Below are 17,619 nucleotides of genomic sequence, written 5' to 3' on the forward strand. Positions count from 1 at the left end.
TGCTCAGTATTTTTTAAAATTGTTGCAAACCTGTGAATGTGTTTATGATTAATTTTAAAATTATGTGATGCTTTACTTTTCAAATCTCTAATAGGAAATACGGGGAGGGGACTTGCTCTAGCATTTCTATTTCTGCATTTCTGGTAGGTACTATAGATAAAAACAACTTATTGTAACAATGGAGGCTAATCTTAACCTGAAGTCTCTTACAGTACAATAAATAATAATGAATAGCATTATAATATATATAATACATAATATCTGACTCTATCAGGACTATTTAGGCCATTAGGTATCTAACATAACACGACTCACATTCAAATTATACTTTTAAATTCAATACCTGTTCTAGTAGGAAATCGATTCTATAGTTCTTACTTCTAAAAGGTCAAAATAATTCAGGGTTCTCAGTACCTAGGTACTTTAAATTTTTTACTTTAAAATAAGTGTTGCTATTTTTTAACAATATCGACCTACATTAATATAACCTATAACTTTTAATAATAAATACGCCCTATCTATATACGCATATAATATAATACATGTACAACAATACGTCAAAACAATCAAATATGCCCACTTTCACTCAGCACTTCGATATCAATTCAGTTAAGTACCTAATGATAATAACGAGGTTGGTAATTTGACTGTTTATTGAATCTAATACTGATGATGATATTTCCCACACTACAGTGATAAGTCTTTGTAATTGCAACAGTGATACATTTTTTTTTACAGTTTTTGAAGTAATAATATCAAAATAAATAATATGAACTATTTTATTTAGAATTTTCTAGGTGAAATGTTGAGCATTTGCTCTGACTAACTTAAAACTTTTACCATCAGATAAAGTAGTAGTAGCCTTGTGAAAAATCTTAACAATAACCTAAAATTGCCTTCATTTATTAATGGTTTATCTATATTCAGTGGCCCAGAAATGTGGTGACCTCTTAGAACGAAACTTTGCCTACCACAAAATATTATAAAATTAATCACAAAGATTATTATTAAAAATAAAAAATTGAATCTATTTATAATGAACTATAATACTAATTACTATTATAATAACTATTTATAATGATACAAATGTATACATTTTGAAGGTAAAAAAAATGTTGACCACTGCCATTTATAACCTATACATATAGAGGGGTGTGTGGTTGATATTTTGAACCATCCCTCTCTCTTGAAGTTAGATTAGATCAAAACCACCACTGGTACTAACAAATATCATCATCGAAAAAATTAAAAAAATTGTTTTATCAATATTTACTGTTTATTTGTTTTAGTTTTAATTTTTATTTGCCAAATATTCATTGTCAGTGTATACCAATCATCCGAAAACAATTAACATGTCTTATAAGCGTAACTATTTTTAACCACCCATTTAAAAATCACATAAAGCTGTTGAGTGTTTATCTAAATAAGAAGCAAAATTGATCCAAGTACTACACTGTCCCGAGGTTTGCTATAATTGGTTTTATATTTATTACCTATATTTCTATATTACAGTATTCTTAAAAATGATCTTTTGAGTTATTCCATTGCTTGAAATCTATTTTAAACTATTTTTATGGTTACAAAATGAGACGTAAAATAACTCTTAATTATTTATGGTCCGCAGTATCAAGAGCTTTTATCAAAATCTAAAAACTGTAATTTATTGTTATTTTACAATATCATCGAGCGCATAGTAAAAACATTTAGATAGATTGTCTATTTCATCATCAACATAATTGAAACATCGTTGTTAGACTACATCAAACTCAAATTTATTTTTTGAGAGAAGCTTAAATGTAATAAGATTATTAACATCTAAATTGTAATCATTTCTCCAGGATCTTGATGAAATTGCAAACCATTGATGTCAATGTACCTATATGATAGTATATTTATGCTTTGATACTTAAATTGTTTTGTACTATTTTTAAGACGTGGCTTAATGCTATTTCAAACTGTAAAGAAAATATTTCTTTTTTTAAACTTACTTAAAGGATACTTGAATGATGTTGTATTTTTATAAGTTTTGCTGATAAATTATCAAAACCCAAAGCTTTCTTTTCCTTTTAAGTATTTATTAGTTCAATCACATAATTTCTATCAACAGACTCAAACAAATAATTATCAAAGTTTTTATTATAATGGAAAATAATGACTTCCATATCAACAAATTGTGTATAATGTTTTGACAGATTTTTAATGAAAATACGAATTGTTTAAAATATTTTTTTCATAAGAAAAATATATAAATATAATATATAAACATATTTTATTAGAACAAGGTTTATCAATATAGGCTCCTACTTATTTTTATAATCTATTTTCATAACATTATATATGAATACAATTTGAGTTTTTTATTTGTTTTTCGACTTATCTAAGCTGCAAATTGCAATTTATATGATTTACAGTATTACTTTTTGTTTAATATATATTATAGGTAGTAGTAATTTATTTTATTATTGGGCTGTGATCCGTGAAACTACACTTTATGATAAACATGACAATAAGTATTCAAATACTATGATTATTATTATATGATTTATCATTTTTTTTTTTTTTTTTTTTTTTATAATACACTTTAGTCACAATAACTCGAAGTCGAAGGAAGATAAATAATGTATTTAAGATATTATATGTTATTAGAAGTAACTAAATTGAAGTTATAATCTAACCAAGCAAGATATAACAAAAAATTTAGATTTTCAAGTAATCAAGTTTTATATTATTGCGAGTCTACTATGTAATTAGATGATAAGCTTTAATAATAATACACGATCTTTCCGAATCTATATTTGAAAAATTCAACAGAAAAAATATGTTTGCTTTTTTGGAATCTATTGGCAATTGATACAACCACTGAATTATGTATTTTTTTCGTACGTATTATTTTTATTTTTATTCAAATGATAATGTCTCTTGGCCATATTAATTTGTGTCTTGTTGAGATCAAAATTAAACGATTATTTCCATAAAGATAAAAATATATATTGTATAGCCGTATAGGCGCATTGACACTCTAATTCACGTATAGTATAGAATATAGATAATATATATAATACGTTATGGGCACCTACTACTTGCAGCTGACATTCAAGTGGAAAATGTTTATACATTATATTAGCTGTTGCGGAATTGGCAGGTACGTGAAAAAAAATAATAAATGTTACATCATTAATCATGTGTGTATACTATTACGATTCAAATGGACAATAGTAATTATTATTATATTATCTCTAATATTTACCTAAAGCTCTTCATTGTGTTAGTGGCTGTGTAAAATATTGTAATAATGTAGATACTCTATTATGAATATTAAGCAGATAACAAATCTCGATGAGGTACTTGATGCAAAAATAATCATAATTTAAATAAAATAATCCACAAAATACGTTCAGGCGATGTGTATTGTAGGTTTGTTAAATATTATGTTATTTCCATATAGTATTGTTTATCTATATATATTTTAGAAGAAACATAGAAAACTGATGTATTTCATCTATATTTTCTCGTGTTTTCCACCCTGTATCAAAGATTAAAATGAATAATCTGCTTTGTTTTCAATGTGTAAGATTTACGTATTTCTATCGAGTGGCCTAACTGATAACCAATCAAATTTTTATACAGGTATATAATTATTTAACGACTACGAATTTATACTTATAACTTGGCTACATTCTGAATGTTAAGTTGATTCATACCCAACTTACCAGCGTGCCAAAACTAGTTAGTTTTAATATAAACTAAAATCTATTATTTAAAAAGCTATATTAGTTGTAAAAAATATAAATTAATTACTATTCACTTTTTTTTTTTTTTTTTTTTGAAAAATGAAACACGTACTATTAAAATGTCATTTAAAACTTGTGGGTATAAATAAAACAACAAAATCATATATTTATAATTATAATACAATTTTTAAGATGTATATTTGATATACAGTATAAGATGATATTATTATTCTCATCTTATTTTAAATTTTGTGGTACATTTAGATATTTTGTTCCATCATGATATGCTTTCCTCAATTTCTGATTGGCTGTTCGTATTCATTTACATCTTCACTTCTGGCAGAATTTCGAGAATCTACATCAACAATACATTTAAGTGTCGAGGAGGAATCTTGGATAAGTATGTGGATTATTGGACATTTATCATAATAGTATTACTTTAATACCTAATGTCTTAAAGTTATTTATAAATTATAATATATTGTAATCTTTAAGCCATATAAAAACCATAGCGATAGGTATTTGAGTAGAATTAAATTAAAACATGTATTCAAATACTTTAATATAGAATTATTGTTTACAATAATTTTGGATCAATGTTGTAGGTATCCCACATGGAATAGGTATTATATTATCAAATATGCACTATTTAAAATTTAAAGTTATACTGTCTTATGTTACATGTGTATGTGGTATAATGGCATAAAATAAACAACTGGCTCTGAAAATTCTAATACTGTCAAGTCATGATAGCTCGAACCTTGATATCTTTAACTCGAAAAACTTGACAATTTGTTTTTTTTTATTTTGCATGAGGTTGGTTAGTTTGAAATTTAAAATTTTAGTTCTATATCTTGAAGTGATTTAACATCTTTTTTCAACTTCAAGTTATTATGTAACTATTTATATAATAATTAAGTTCCAAAATAACTCAAGACCATTATGAAAATGTATTAAAATAAAGTTGAAATACCTCCTATATCTCTATCCTAAATAATTAACTTTTGCACGACTCTTTGTCTCTAAGTTAAATGTAATTTATCAATCAAATGTTTAGATAACATGAGTTTATTGGTTTTAGGTACAATGACAAGTGTATCGCTTATTTTTTATGATAAATTTTTAGGGATGTAGAAATGCTTCAAACTTATGACTATTTTCTAGCAGATGATTTATATAGTTGGTACCTACTTCTTGAGAATAATGGAAAAACAAAAACCCTTTAAGAGCCTAATTTTTAAGCCAATGATCAAATAATTTCTAGAAGGCATTTGAAATACTTTGAAATCTATTTTAAAAAGTATTAAAAAAAAATAATAAAGAATCACATATAAACACATATATTATCCCTTAAAAATATAACTGATCTATCTTTAGGCTCTCAACTGGGTATCTCACAATGTACTACTATCTAATTTATTATTAATAAATAATAATTCCCATTTATTAAATGTGATACTTATACAAAATATATTATTACATCAGTAGTTATTAAGAAAACTAAAAAAATACAAATCTTACTTCTGGATAAGATGTGTCGGTTTTATGTTTTCAATAACCTTTTTGAGCTATTTCTACATAATTTATTATTATGATTAAATTATCGTATAGAGAAAACATCTCGATCTTGTCATTTAAAATATGTTCTAAATAGAAAATATAGATACACTATATTAAGTCAACAATTTATAGTCTACACTCAGTTCAGATGGATAACTATTTCCATTCACAAATATTCTCAACTTTCTTATTTCAATTTGAATAGTTTAATATTGTTTTGAATTTAATAAAAAATATAATACTATGATTTATGCTTTTACTAACTATAATGAACTATATATTTACAATTTATTTCAGCAAGTATTACAGTACTTATATGTCCGATCGGCTTACTCATGATTGGAATACTAACTGACAAATTCGGTAGAAGAAAAACTATTCAAATTTTCTACGTACCTATGGCTTTAAGTTGGCTAATAATTACATTTGCTAACTCTTATACCGCACTTCTAATTGGAAAAATTATCCTAGGCATCCCATTTGGTGAGTTTTAAAATGTTTTATTTCTAAATTTTATAATAACCATAACAAAATAAAATTCAAAAATGTATGACTAAAATATTTCCATTGATATAAAACATAATGTGTCTTGTACAGATTTTATCACTAATGCTTCAATATTGCTTTAATTATTTAATCTATTGTGACAATAAACTTAATATTTTTATGATGTTACAAGTACAATATTACAATATTAATATATATATAATATATAATATTGATTACCTTGGATTGGGTTTTCGTTAATATGTGTGTTTAAGATATTTTATATAAGTCAAAATAACATATTTTGTTACAATAAGTTATCCCTAAATATTTTACTGAGCCATTATCACAGTTCCATTTTCGTTAAATTACAGTAAGGGAGAATGTGCATAATTTATCAAGATGAATATCACTATAGAAGAAAAAGTAAATATTTACATTTGTTTCACATTTTATGGGTCTTATAATATAGGGATAGTTGATAAATTCCGTGGATCTTTTTATTGACATTTCTATATATTCTTTAAGTAAATAATATTGTAATTTTATAGAAAAATAAATCTGAAAAGTTTTGACTTATAGTAATTAAATAAAACGCTCAATAATTTCTATTCGATATTCTAACGAAATAACAAAAGTGTTAATATACAGGGTAATTCATTAAGTATGCTCACTTCTCATTTTTTTCTTCAATAATGCAGTTATTAAAAATCCAATTTTAAATATACTCAAAACCATATTTTCAAATTCATCATATTTTTTGAACTACTTAAAGAGTATCCTATGGTGGTACAAATTTTTATTTTACAAATGATAACACCCTCACTATTTTCTACACTGAATTATTTATCACAACATTTTTCTAAAAAAATTGAAATACCTGATTCCAAATTCAAATAAGTAGTTTTTGAGTAATTTTATTTTGCATATTAAATACGAATAGTATGATATTGTTGTACATGATGGGTTTGGGGTTGATTTGAACATTTTATTGATAAGGTATTTGTAAAAAATGATCCCAGCATAATTTTAATTAGGAATTTAATTTTTTTATACTATTTTTAAGGTCTGTTATCCTTAGTATCAATATTTTGACAACTAAGAGACTAAATGTTAACATTTTTAATTTGAAGTTTATCAAAAATATGCATTAAGAACGTATCTCATGTAAAAGAGCTTATATATTTGTGAATAATACTATATAAGTCTAGACTTGTCAATTTTTAATTTACCAAACCAAATAATGATAAAATTTTGTAGATATAGTAATAAGTGTGTGAAAAAACTTTTTATTATATATGTATAATTATAATATTTTATTAAATAGACTGACTTAGCAGTAATAATAAAATAAATTAAAAGTCAATACATAATATTATAGTTTTGACGATACGAAAAATGCCATAGAAAAATTAAAAAAAAAAAAAAAACTATAAATATTTTGATAAATAGACTGACAGCTGTAATAAAAATTAATAATAACTAGCTGACCCGGCAAACGTTGTTTTGCCTAAATTTTTTTTTAAAATTAAGTTGACCCGGTGAACTTAACGCCTTCAAATAAAGTCTAGATTGATAATAAAATTCAAGTATTCCATTGTAATGAATTGTTACAGAAATCAATATATTGCATTTCGATAAACAATGTTTTTCGTTTTGTTTTCTGGTGCAAAAAAAACAACGATGACGGTTTTCCAACACGCGAACTGGCAACGTACAGCTGCCCGTGCGAAAAACATGGAAATTCCAAATTGATCCCACAGACTTCCAACGATTGGCCTTGCGATTTATTGATTGTCATCGCAATAGCCAATCTAACGGGAAACTGAATCCGCTTAAACTGAAATGGAAGATCTGTTGGAATGATCAGAATTCGTGGGATAAAGACTTCCTCCCCTTTGAAGTTGCTCTTGATGATCGTTGATTGTATTACACTGTTCATCAGTTTCTTGACGGACAATCGTGTACCATTACACAATTTAGGAGGATTTAGATTCCGCAACATAATTATGATCGATCCCACTTTTACCTGTAAATTATGTGGTGGAGTTCCTGGCACATTAAGCGAGTTCAAAAATTCTGTCGGATAGTTGACCACTTCGTTTTCGTCGGTCGTGCTGTCAACGGATTTGTATTCCAGCAATTTTACTCTGAATTGTAAAATTCAAGCTATCGACGTCCTTATTCCTCGCTGCTAGTATTGCCCGTTCACTCATCCAATCAAGATTGTTATAATTGACCTCAATGCTTGGGAACACTTTTGTAATGAGTTCTTCCTTCGACGATGTGAACTCACAAAAATTTGCCGGAAACGATATTAATCCAGTCAAAACATCAATCGGAATGTGTCCATTACCAAGCGCCAGCCGTTGTCTTAATAGATGATTGTAAACATCTTGTCGAATCATCAATCGATATGCATAAAAATTCATTGAGCTGACATTTTTATTCGTTTCTTCTCCTGAAATATGAATTCAAACTTAGTTATAGTATGAAAAAGAAATGATGACCTGTAAACAAACCTGTCATTTGGTTGACCATCTTTATATTTAAGTGATAGCCATTCTGTCCTCGACAGAACATCAACGGGTATTGAAGTGCATCATATGGCCGATGAGTCTCGTACACGCGCTGCAATTGTCCACCATCGCGACGCTTAAGAACAATATCGCGTGATGCCACATTTTTGCCAACAATCACCACTGCGACTTCATTGATATTGGGAGCATTGAATTGTCTTTCATGGCTTCCAGAGGGTCTTTTGTCTGCTCTGATAATGATTTTGTGGTCGTCAGAATGCATTGTGTCCAATGCGGTTTTGAACATTCTGACCAATTGATTATGCTCATGCAGAAGAATTTGCAATTGTCCGATTATTTCACGTTTATTCGCAGGAAAAATTGCACACCGCTGTTCTAGTTCGTTTTCCGAATTACCAACGAAATATATCTGAAGGAACTTATGATCTTCGTTTGGTTGTGGTAACAAAGCGCTTGCTTGATGGTGAATTTGTCCTTGAATCTGAATATTTAAATGGTCATTTGTAAAAAAAAATGTGTTATTATTACAAACGCCTTTACCTTATAACTCGGGTTGTAGCTTGGTTGTTCAATAACTTCTGATCCAAATGACGTCATTTGAAAACTTCCGTTATATTTTTGTGTATTCGCCAGCAAATGTTTTGATTGGATTATATTTCCATAGAGAAACGAATACAATGGCTCTGGTGGTTGAGCTAAAACTGGTAATTTAACCTTGCCACCAGCGCAGCATAACCGGGGGTTTCCAATTGAAACTTCAATGCCTTGCAATGCTGGCATACGATATATAATGAGCCGATAGCAACACACAAAAGATCTTTGTAAGCGACTGCGGAATCGTATTCGAAAGCAGCGCGATTCAAGGCTACATCTGAACTTCTTCTTCTTATATTAACATGTTGTCGAATTTGAGGCGGCGTTTGTGCAGCGCGGGCCTGTGTATTATGAGCACGTCTAAATTCATTAATGTGTCTTGCATTACGTGTACGCCGTCCAATGTTTGTTAGGAGGCATGATTCAAGCATAAAAATTCTCTCCAAAAAACAATAGTCGTTTTTGATTGAAAAAATTCATAAATAACATAAAACGATAATGTTTCAAAATAAAATGAATAATGTGCCAACTATTATTATTATTATTATTATTTTACTCTAAAGTTCTAAGTGTCTATAATAAAAAATGTATATCAACCAGAATATAAAAATATATTTTTTTTTCGATTTTTATCGATATTAATCGATTTCAAGCCCTGCTATTATCGATATTTGTATTATTATTTATGTTATATTTATATTTTTATTTTTATCTGCTAGAGGGCACCACCGGTGTAACTCAGTTTTTGTCTCTAAATCTCTAACTCACAGGATTTAGGTCCATAATTTATGTTATAAACCCGCTCCACAACATTCTCTATCATTTAAAAAAAATTTGAGCCAGATCGGCCCAGCCGTTCTCAACTGATGCAATTTCGAATTTTTTGTATCCAATTTTATATATATATAGAAAAAATAATAAATATAGTCAATACATAAATTTTGAATAAGTTTACTATTTTCGAACTGGATTTCATTACATTTATTAATTTTTAAATAAGCTGAACATATGTTTTTTTGTACATATCCATTGTTTAACGTCATTAGCTAAATTTTTTTGAAATCTAAATTAAAAACCATCACAAATTAAGATTGTTTTGCCTTTTTAACTAATAACACTAAACACGTTCATTTTTATAATACTGTATGTAATTGTTATTTACAAAACTGACCGTGTTGAACGATGATTATGGACTTATCTACTAATAGTCAGTAGTCGACAAGAACATTGCATTTGACAAATTTATCTTCCTGGGACATATTATTTTATATAATACTAAGCTTACTATTTTTGAACATTAAGGAAATCAATGTAATCGATAATATAATCTGCAAAACTATCGATAGGTAATCTAAGTATACTATATGGGAGGCAATTCGAGTGGACTATTTGGGTATAGGTACTCGTATTTCTTCCGAAAACACCAGGAGGAAATTCGAGTGAAAAAAGGTTACCTACCCAAATTTGGGAGGCAATTTGGATGCCGCCACCCGTGGTGACAACCCAGGTTTTTAGAAACGAATCCTCCACCTAAATACACGTGTTCCAAACAAACCATCTCCCAAAGTAAAAATAGACTTATGTAGATGCTGGTTTAAAAAAAAAAATGTATTTTTAAATCTCGTTGTAAATTTAACCAAAATCTGTAATAATATAGGTTCTTTTAGTAGGTATAATTTTATGAGGCTTGGCCAATAAAAATCTATTGGAAAACACTAAATATACATAACGCATATCAATGCTTATCAATTATCATAGTAGTAATAAATATTACTATCACAAACATAGCACAAATAATTAATACTCAAATACTTTAAATATTTGACCAATAATTGTAATAAATTAATAACTTGTTTTACAATAAATTATCAATCATAAAAATCGTAAAAAAAAATCCATAATAAACTAAGAATAATACTAACTTAAGATCAATCAAACTAATTTTATAATTAATAATAAAATAAAAGGAATACTAAATTTAAATTAAGTAATGATAAATAGGATAATTATATCAATGTATCGATATTATTATTTTTATTGTTACCATTTTTATCAAAATCAGCTACGAACTGAAAAACGGGTGTAAAATATATAGTTGCCTAATTAATTGTTGTAATGGAGTCTCTTTATCTCATTACAAGTTAATTCTTGAGTGTATATAGTAGGATACAATATCTAATATATAAAATAATATATACAATCAACTTGTAAATGTAAATATTCAATTTTATTAATTCCTTCAAAATAAATAAATGATTACGATATCTCCAGCTAATTCAAACAATTTCGCTCAACAGGGGTGAGTACATGCATGTTTCTGTACATTTCCGAAGTAACACCGGCCAACTTGCGGCCGCTGTACGTAACGCTAGTTACCATGACCGTGGGCCTGGGCATGATGGCGGAATGCATATTGATAATGTTCTTCCGCTGTCAAGTCATATCTAGTATCATGCTCGCGTTGTGCGTGGTAAATTTTTTTACGTTATTCATGGTGCCAGAACCACCAATGTGGCTCAGGGCCAAGGGCCGGGCAGCCGAGGCAGATGAAGTGGACAGTTGGCTAGACTTGGGCCACATAATGCACAAGTCGTCCACCGTGGTGGAATCATCAGCTGTTGTAGCCGAACGGCCCAACTCGGTCATGGCACTGGATGCCAACGCGCAGGCAACGGCTGCCTCGTTGCCGTACTGGTCACTATTCCTACGGCGTAAAGTATGGATGCCAACGTTGATCACGCTGACATTCTTCATCTGCCAGCAAGGCAGTGGCGTATATGTGCTGCTGTTTTACTCAATGGATGTGCTCCGAGACTGCAGGGTGCCGTGGGACGGCAACACTGTTTCTCTGTTCTTGTCCGTGGCTCGGGTGATGGGTGGCCTGGGTTTTGCAGCGATGCACCGCGTTCCTCGCCGGACGCTCGTCATGGTTTCCGGCGGATGTATGGCCGTATCGTTGATCGTAGTAGTCACATACATGAGAACGTTCGCTGGTGTCCAAGACCCGCCGTTCGCAATGACGCTCATCATAGCATTCGTAATGTTTATGTTCTTTGCTCTGCTGGCCATTCTGCCCATGCCTTGGATATTATGTGGTGAAGTTTTCCCGATGGCGGTAAAAGGTAATAATAATCACCAATAACTCGCGCATGTAATTGATATTAGTTTTTTAAGATTTATAATATATAAAATAAGGTAAGTGAAAGAATAATAAAATGACTATAATAAAAAAAGGTAAAGCTACCATTTGGATTCTATTCACTATATAGCACTGAAATCATCTGAAATAGTTCTTTTAGCCTCAATATTTAAAATATAATACAAGTTACTTAACAGGGTATTTCTTTTAGTGGTGGGCATATTCGGATTTGATAAATCCAGATTTCGCGGGTCAGAAATATCTGGATTATTCAAATCAATTTTGATGTTCAATGACTCATTTTCATATAGCTACTAATAATATTTTTATTCTATAACATAATTTTCAAATATAGGTATACCAAATTTCGAACGCGTTTTAAGCACCTGTGATATCATAAAACTTAAGTATTAATTTATTGTTAAATTTTCATTATAATAAAGTCAAATAATTTATTTAACCATACATTGAAAATAATTGTGAATCTAAAGTCACATAAAAAACAAATCCATAAATCAGCGGCGTAGCCAGGATTTTTTTCGGGGGGGCTGATCAATTTTTTACACAGCGGTGCATTAAATACCTACTAGCACGGCCGAAGCTATAGAAAACTAACAACATAAATATGACAATTTAAAATTAGTAAAATACAATTTAAGACTTTTTGATTGAATATTTGTAGACCATTACAATAATTTTTAAATTTTATTAACATTTCGGGGGGCTGCAGCCCCCTCAGCCCTCCCCCTGGCTACGCCACTGCGGCATAAATCCAGATAATTCGGGAAATTCGGATAAGAGTTCGATTCAAATCCGAATTTTGATATCCGGATATTTGGATAATTCAGACATTCAGATTTCATTCCCATCCCTAATTTTTTTTTATCCCAAGTATTTATCTTGGGAAGTGGATGAAATCTATCAATGGTTCATTTTGTAATTCAAATCATGTCATATTCACTAAAAGCGTTAGTTAATTAGATTCTTCTTATGTTGAACAGCTAGATTCTAGAGATAAGCTGTGTCCCACCAATTGGGATAGACTGGGCCATGTAGTCAATAAAATATAAAAACTGACGGTTGGTCTGTTACTTGTATATCTTACATCGTGGTTGCATCTGATTTTATCACTATAATTAATTACATTATTTTGATTAGTAACAAGCGTAGGTATTCGCGTTCTGATATTAATTTTTAAATTTTTCAACTCACTGATTTTTAAGAATTGGTGAATACTTTTGATTATAAATAAAAAATTATAATGAATTATATTAATTTTATTTAAACTAGTATGTGATATGAACAGAACCTTCAAAACTTTCAAACAATGTTAATTTTAATATGATCAGCTATATAATACTTACATCCAGTGGTTGAATTGGTGGGACGCGGAGAGACTGAGTATATACCTCTATTAATTTTTAAGATGATATTCAAGCGTACCACTACTTCATTTTTAAAACGGGAACGCATGGGATAGGTAGTTATTTATAAGCTTAAATATTACAAAATGTACTTATAATATTTACAAATTGTATTTTTAATTTTTTAATTATAATTGTATTGATGTTTGATATCTAAAATATAATCATTGATAAGTAACCATCGGATTTATACCATAAATAGTAATTTATAGTTCTATTACGTTATACGTAATATATTACATCATAGTACTTTTTGTCACGTTGTTTCGATAAATAGTTTTTTATATTCACTGTATGTAATAAAATGTTATTCAAACCATTTTTAGTAGATTAGCCAAATAGATATTATAATATATTTTAACATATAAACATAAAACTTGAGTCAAACTATTGGCCAAATAATATCTTTACAGGGATTGGCCATTTTATTCTATCATAAAGTAGATAATTTTCAGGATTTTTTTTACATACTAAACAATAAACATTTACATATAAAAATAAAACGAATTTCAAAAAATCTTATGTAATTTAAGAGGGATACTAGTTATTTTAATATGCTTTAAGTTTTTTTCTCTTACTAAAAAATTTTTTAAATAATTCCTCACTCTATTTAGGCCAATTTATCAATCAATATTTCTACCTGACCACATTGTTTATTAATTATAACGACACGACAATATATTTGTCATGTAATATTATATGTAACATACTTGAAGGCACTAACTCCCTAGAAAATGGTATTCAATCCACAATTATTCATTTAACTAAGTTAAATTTAATTTCCAAGTATAAAATCACGGGATTTTTCCTAAGCTTATTTCATGTGTTTTTGAGATTCAATAAATTACATATAGTTATTTTAATACCTACCTTACGATAACTAAATGTTTCTTACATAATTAAATCATGTACCTACGTATTGTTACAAAAAATAATATTATATAGTATTTGATCGTTTGTACATTATACAGTGAAACCTGTATATAACGGACAGTCGCGAGACCAAAATAATTGTCGTTATAGACAGGTATCCGTTGTAGACAGGTTTCAATGTTTTAAAAATTACAACTTGTACGTACATTAGTATTGTTTTTTATTTTATAATATGTATTAGGTGTAATCTGTATTAATATGTATTATATATTATACACATACAATATAAATTTAATTTTAATTATTATTTTTATATTACATGTAACACATATACATACAATGACATATTACATATAAATGTATTAATTATTTCTTAAAAAATGATTCTATTGATGTTTGTTTTTGTGCTTCGATTTGGTAATTTCCAACTTGTGATGGATAATAATGGATTATGTATATATGAATAATGTAATTGGTCGTAATCTGTGTTTTCACTTAATGTCCTAATTGCGTTTCTTATCAACGTAGTATGTATGTATTTTTGTCCGTTATGAAATTGTCGAGTAAAATATTAGTGTCCGTGTCCGTAATAGAAGGTGTCCGTTATATACAGGTGTCCGTTAATTCAGGTTTCACTGTACATACTATACAATATACATAACTACATAAACTACTATAGCCTAGATTAATTTGTCTTATTTATAAGAGTTCGTAATAATTTTTTTTTTTTTTTTATGTACATAATGTTCATATTTTTTTCAGGTGTTATGAATGGAGTTGTTCAGACATGTGGATATGTTATGTGGTTTATGATTTGCAAAATATATCCATCGTTGATCTCAAATTTTGGAGTGGAAATCGTTTGGTCAATATTCGCTTTCTTCTGTATATTAAACGTGTTATTTGCTATATTTATTATGCCTGAAACTAAAGGGAGAACTATAGATGAAGTCTTGTTGTATTTTGAACCTCAGAAGAAAATAAAAAAATTAATAATTCCATAATACTACTATTTAGTACCTACGTTAATTTATGTACTTGCGAAAATCAAACATGTTTATTATATTTTTTTGTGGTTGAATTTGCGCATCGATTCATATAGATATTATTTTATTTATATTGATTTATTAGGAGTTCTACTAATATATTATAAATTATGTTGATGAAATGTTTTTAAATGTTTAATAATTGTAAATCAACATTAACTGTGACCTTCGGTGATATAAATCTTAATAGTAAACCAATTTTAGTTGCATCTGAAAATGTACATACACATATTATGTAAGATTATTACTTATTTATTGGTAGCTAAATTTTTTATAACATAAGCTTATTTACACGGTGAGAAAATCATATATATTTTTACTTTTATCAGTAGTTATTACGATTATTCATGATTTTTTACTTTGTTAATTTAACGAAAATTATATAATATTCAGCATAAGGTATTATATCACTTCTTTGTTATTTATAATCTCAATCAATTAATATACTTTCAAAGACTATTTTTAGACCTTTAATTGTCTTATTAATTATCTGTTCAATTGAAGAGCTTTAATGGATACCAGTTTCTATTAAGACTGTAACAATTATATCGTGATAAAAGCCCTATCATTATTTATTGAAATATAATTTACCAGCAATAAGATCCCGTACAACAACTATAAATAAGTCACAACATTTATTAAATTCACTTTTGCTTTTGAAAAGGATTTCACGGAAGAAACATATTTATGTTAGTATACCAACTATACAAATCTGATTATTACCTTTCAAGCTATGATACATTATGTAAATTATTTTCCTTTGAAATAAATTGAATAACTAATTTTCAAATGGCTACCCTGAAAAATTTAAAAACATTAAATTTTTTTCGCAGGGAGTCCTTTAATTATCACGGTTTTTAAACCTTGATTAGGATTTTTTTAAATTTTCAAAATTTTCATTAAACGTAGAATATCAACTATGGTAGTAAATAGTATAAAACAATAAATACACGCATAAAAAAAAAAAGTGTTATGATCAACAAAAAAACTATCTAACTAACTAACTATTTACTGTATAATACATTATATTTGAACTGATTTAAAAAATTATGTATAAACGTTCATAAATAAAAAAGAGGAACACATAACAACTTTAATGGCCTGAATTTATGAAATATTAATAATTAATATAGAATATAAAATTATTATACATACATATTATATTATGCCAATAATGTACTTCGTATTAAATCATAGTTTAAGTAATGTTTTGATTTATTTCTTTGTAAAGAGTTACTATATATATATATATATATATATATATACTTAATTTATAAAAATTAAGTATATATATATATAAACACATAAAAATTTTTTATGTGATTAAAATTATTAGTTTTATAAATAATTTTTTATGAAATATTGCTATTTATAAATTCTTAAACATTATTTTATTATATATTAATAAATTAATATATTGTGTTATAAACTACACTTAATGTTTATCAAATATATTATAATTTCATGATTTGTAATTTAATATATAAATATTTTACAAACAATACATTTTTCGTAAGTCATAACTAAGCTATACGAACTAATCAATAGTTAACCATTAAGAAATAAATTGTATAAAAAATACTGGGTTTTAGTAGATATTTCTTAATTAAAATATTTCTGTTATAGATTTGTTCGTAATAGTTCAATACTTTATACACCTATCAGTGCTAACGTATTTGTTTTGGTTATTTTGTGTTGACCGACAATTTTCGTTCATCCAAGGGATGATCAGGTGTAAAATATTGTTTGGTAATTGGTAAATGTTTTTGGCAAAATAAATCTCAAACTAATGATCGAACAATGGACATACTTTATTTGACCACCCAGTTTTTAGATTTCACACAGTTTATGGATATTCAGTCTATTATAACATTATACATAGAAACAAACCACCCCAAACCCCAACCCCTTAAAAAAACTCAAATACATAATACAAGTCCTAATATTTCAAATACATTACTAAAGTTAAAGCAGTTAAAGTATTTTTCGATGTTATTTGATGTATCTCAAAATATTTCCTAATTGGAACAAATGTTGATTTGAGTACCTACGTTATATTGACATCTCACAAATTGTATTCAGGAAGACTTTATTTAATTTGCGGTTGCAGAAAATTTGACTGATAAAAGTTCATCAAAAACTATAGGTTATGCAACAGATTGAAAACTTAGTCGAAAAAAATAATATATTTTCGGATAAGCATGAAAGGTGTTTATAAATATTGCA

General features: G+C 27.8%; 2 protein-coding genes across 4 annotated transcripts; one reads left to right on the plus strand and one right to left on the minus strand.

The window, feature by feature from the left end:
* Positions 1 to 3,546: 3,546 nt before the first annotated feature.
* LOC107168941 (facilitated trehalose transporter Tret1-like) lies at positions 3,547 to 16,505 on the plus strand. 3 transcript variants are annotated; one of them, XM_089216976.1, is made up of 5 exons: positions 3,547 to 3,627; positions 3,996 to 4,131; positions 5,589 to 5,774; positions 11,209 to 12,033; positions 15,110 to 16,505. In XM_089216976.1, the coding sequence occupies exons 2-5, from the start codon at positions 4,011 to 4,013 to the stop codon at positions 15,349 to 15,351; spliced, it is 1,374 nt and encodes a 457-aa protein (XP_089073102.1). In that variant the 5' UTR covers positions 3,547 to 3,627; positions 3,996 to 4,010; the 3' UTR covers positions 15,352 to 16,505. The 3 variants fall into 3 exon arrangements, with proteins under 3 accessions (XP_089073102.1, XP_089073101.1, XP_089073100.1); XM_089216975.1 differs by lacking the exon at positions 3,547 to 3,627 and adding an exon at positions 3,680 to 3,870; XM_089216974.1 differs by lacking the exon at positions 3,547 to 3,627 and adding an exon at positions 3,680 to 3,866.
* On the minus strand, positions 7,898 to 9,097 carry LOC149060880 (uncharacterized). Its single transcript, XM_089225834.1, has 3 exons — positions 8,858 to 9,097; positions 8,300 to 8,798; positions 7,898 to 8,238 (listed from the first exon to the last, which is right to left on the minus strand). Exons 1-3 carry the CDS (start codon positions 9,095 to 9,097, stop codon positions 7,898 to 7,900), a joined length of 1,080 nt encoding a protein of 359 aa, XP_089081960.1.
* Positions 16,506 to 17,619: the final 1,114 nt, after the last annotated feature.

This window comes from Diuraphis noxia, unplaced genomic scaffold, assembly GCF_037042655.1.
Source record: "Diuraphis noxia isolate RWA-SAM2 unplaced genomic scaffold, SU_Dnox_SAM2 contig0001, whole genome shotgun sequence".
Classification (NCBI taxonomy): domain Eukaryota; kingdom Metazoa; phylum Arthropoda; class Insecta; order Hemiptera; family Aphididae; genus Diuraphis; species Diuraphis noxia.

Excerpts from the sequence above, each read along its gene's own strand:
- LOC107168941 (XM_089216974.1), top strand. The coding sequence starts at position 3,831 with ATGAAACACGTACTATTAAAATGTCATTTAAAACTT. Across the intron at positions 3,867-3,995 it reads TAAAATGTCATTTAAAACTT|ATATTTTGTTCCATCATGAT; the intron begins GTGGGTATAAAT and ends TGGTACATTTAG. Across the intron at positions 12,034-15,109 it reads TTTCCCGATGGCGGTAAAAG|GTGTTATGAATGGAGTTGTT; the intron begins GTAATAATAATC and ends TATTTTTTTCAG.
- LOC149060880 (XM_089225834.1), bottom strand. The coding sequence starts at position 9,097 with ATGCCAGCATTGCAAGGCATTGAAGTTTCAATTGGAAACCCCCGGTTA. Across the intron at positions 8,799-8,857 it reads GCTACAACCCGAGTTATAAG|ATTCAAGGACAAATTCACCA; the intron begins GTAAAGGCGTTT and ends TTAAATATTCAG. Across the intron at positions 8,239-8,299 it reads GATGGTCAACCAAATGACAG|GAGAAGAAACGAATAAAAAT; the intron begins GTTTGTTTACAG and ends TTCATATTTCAG.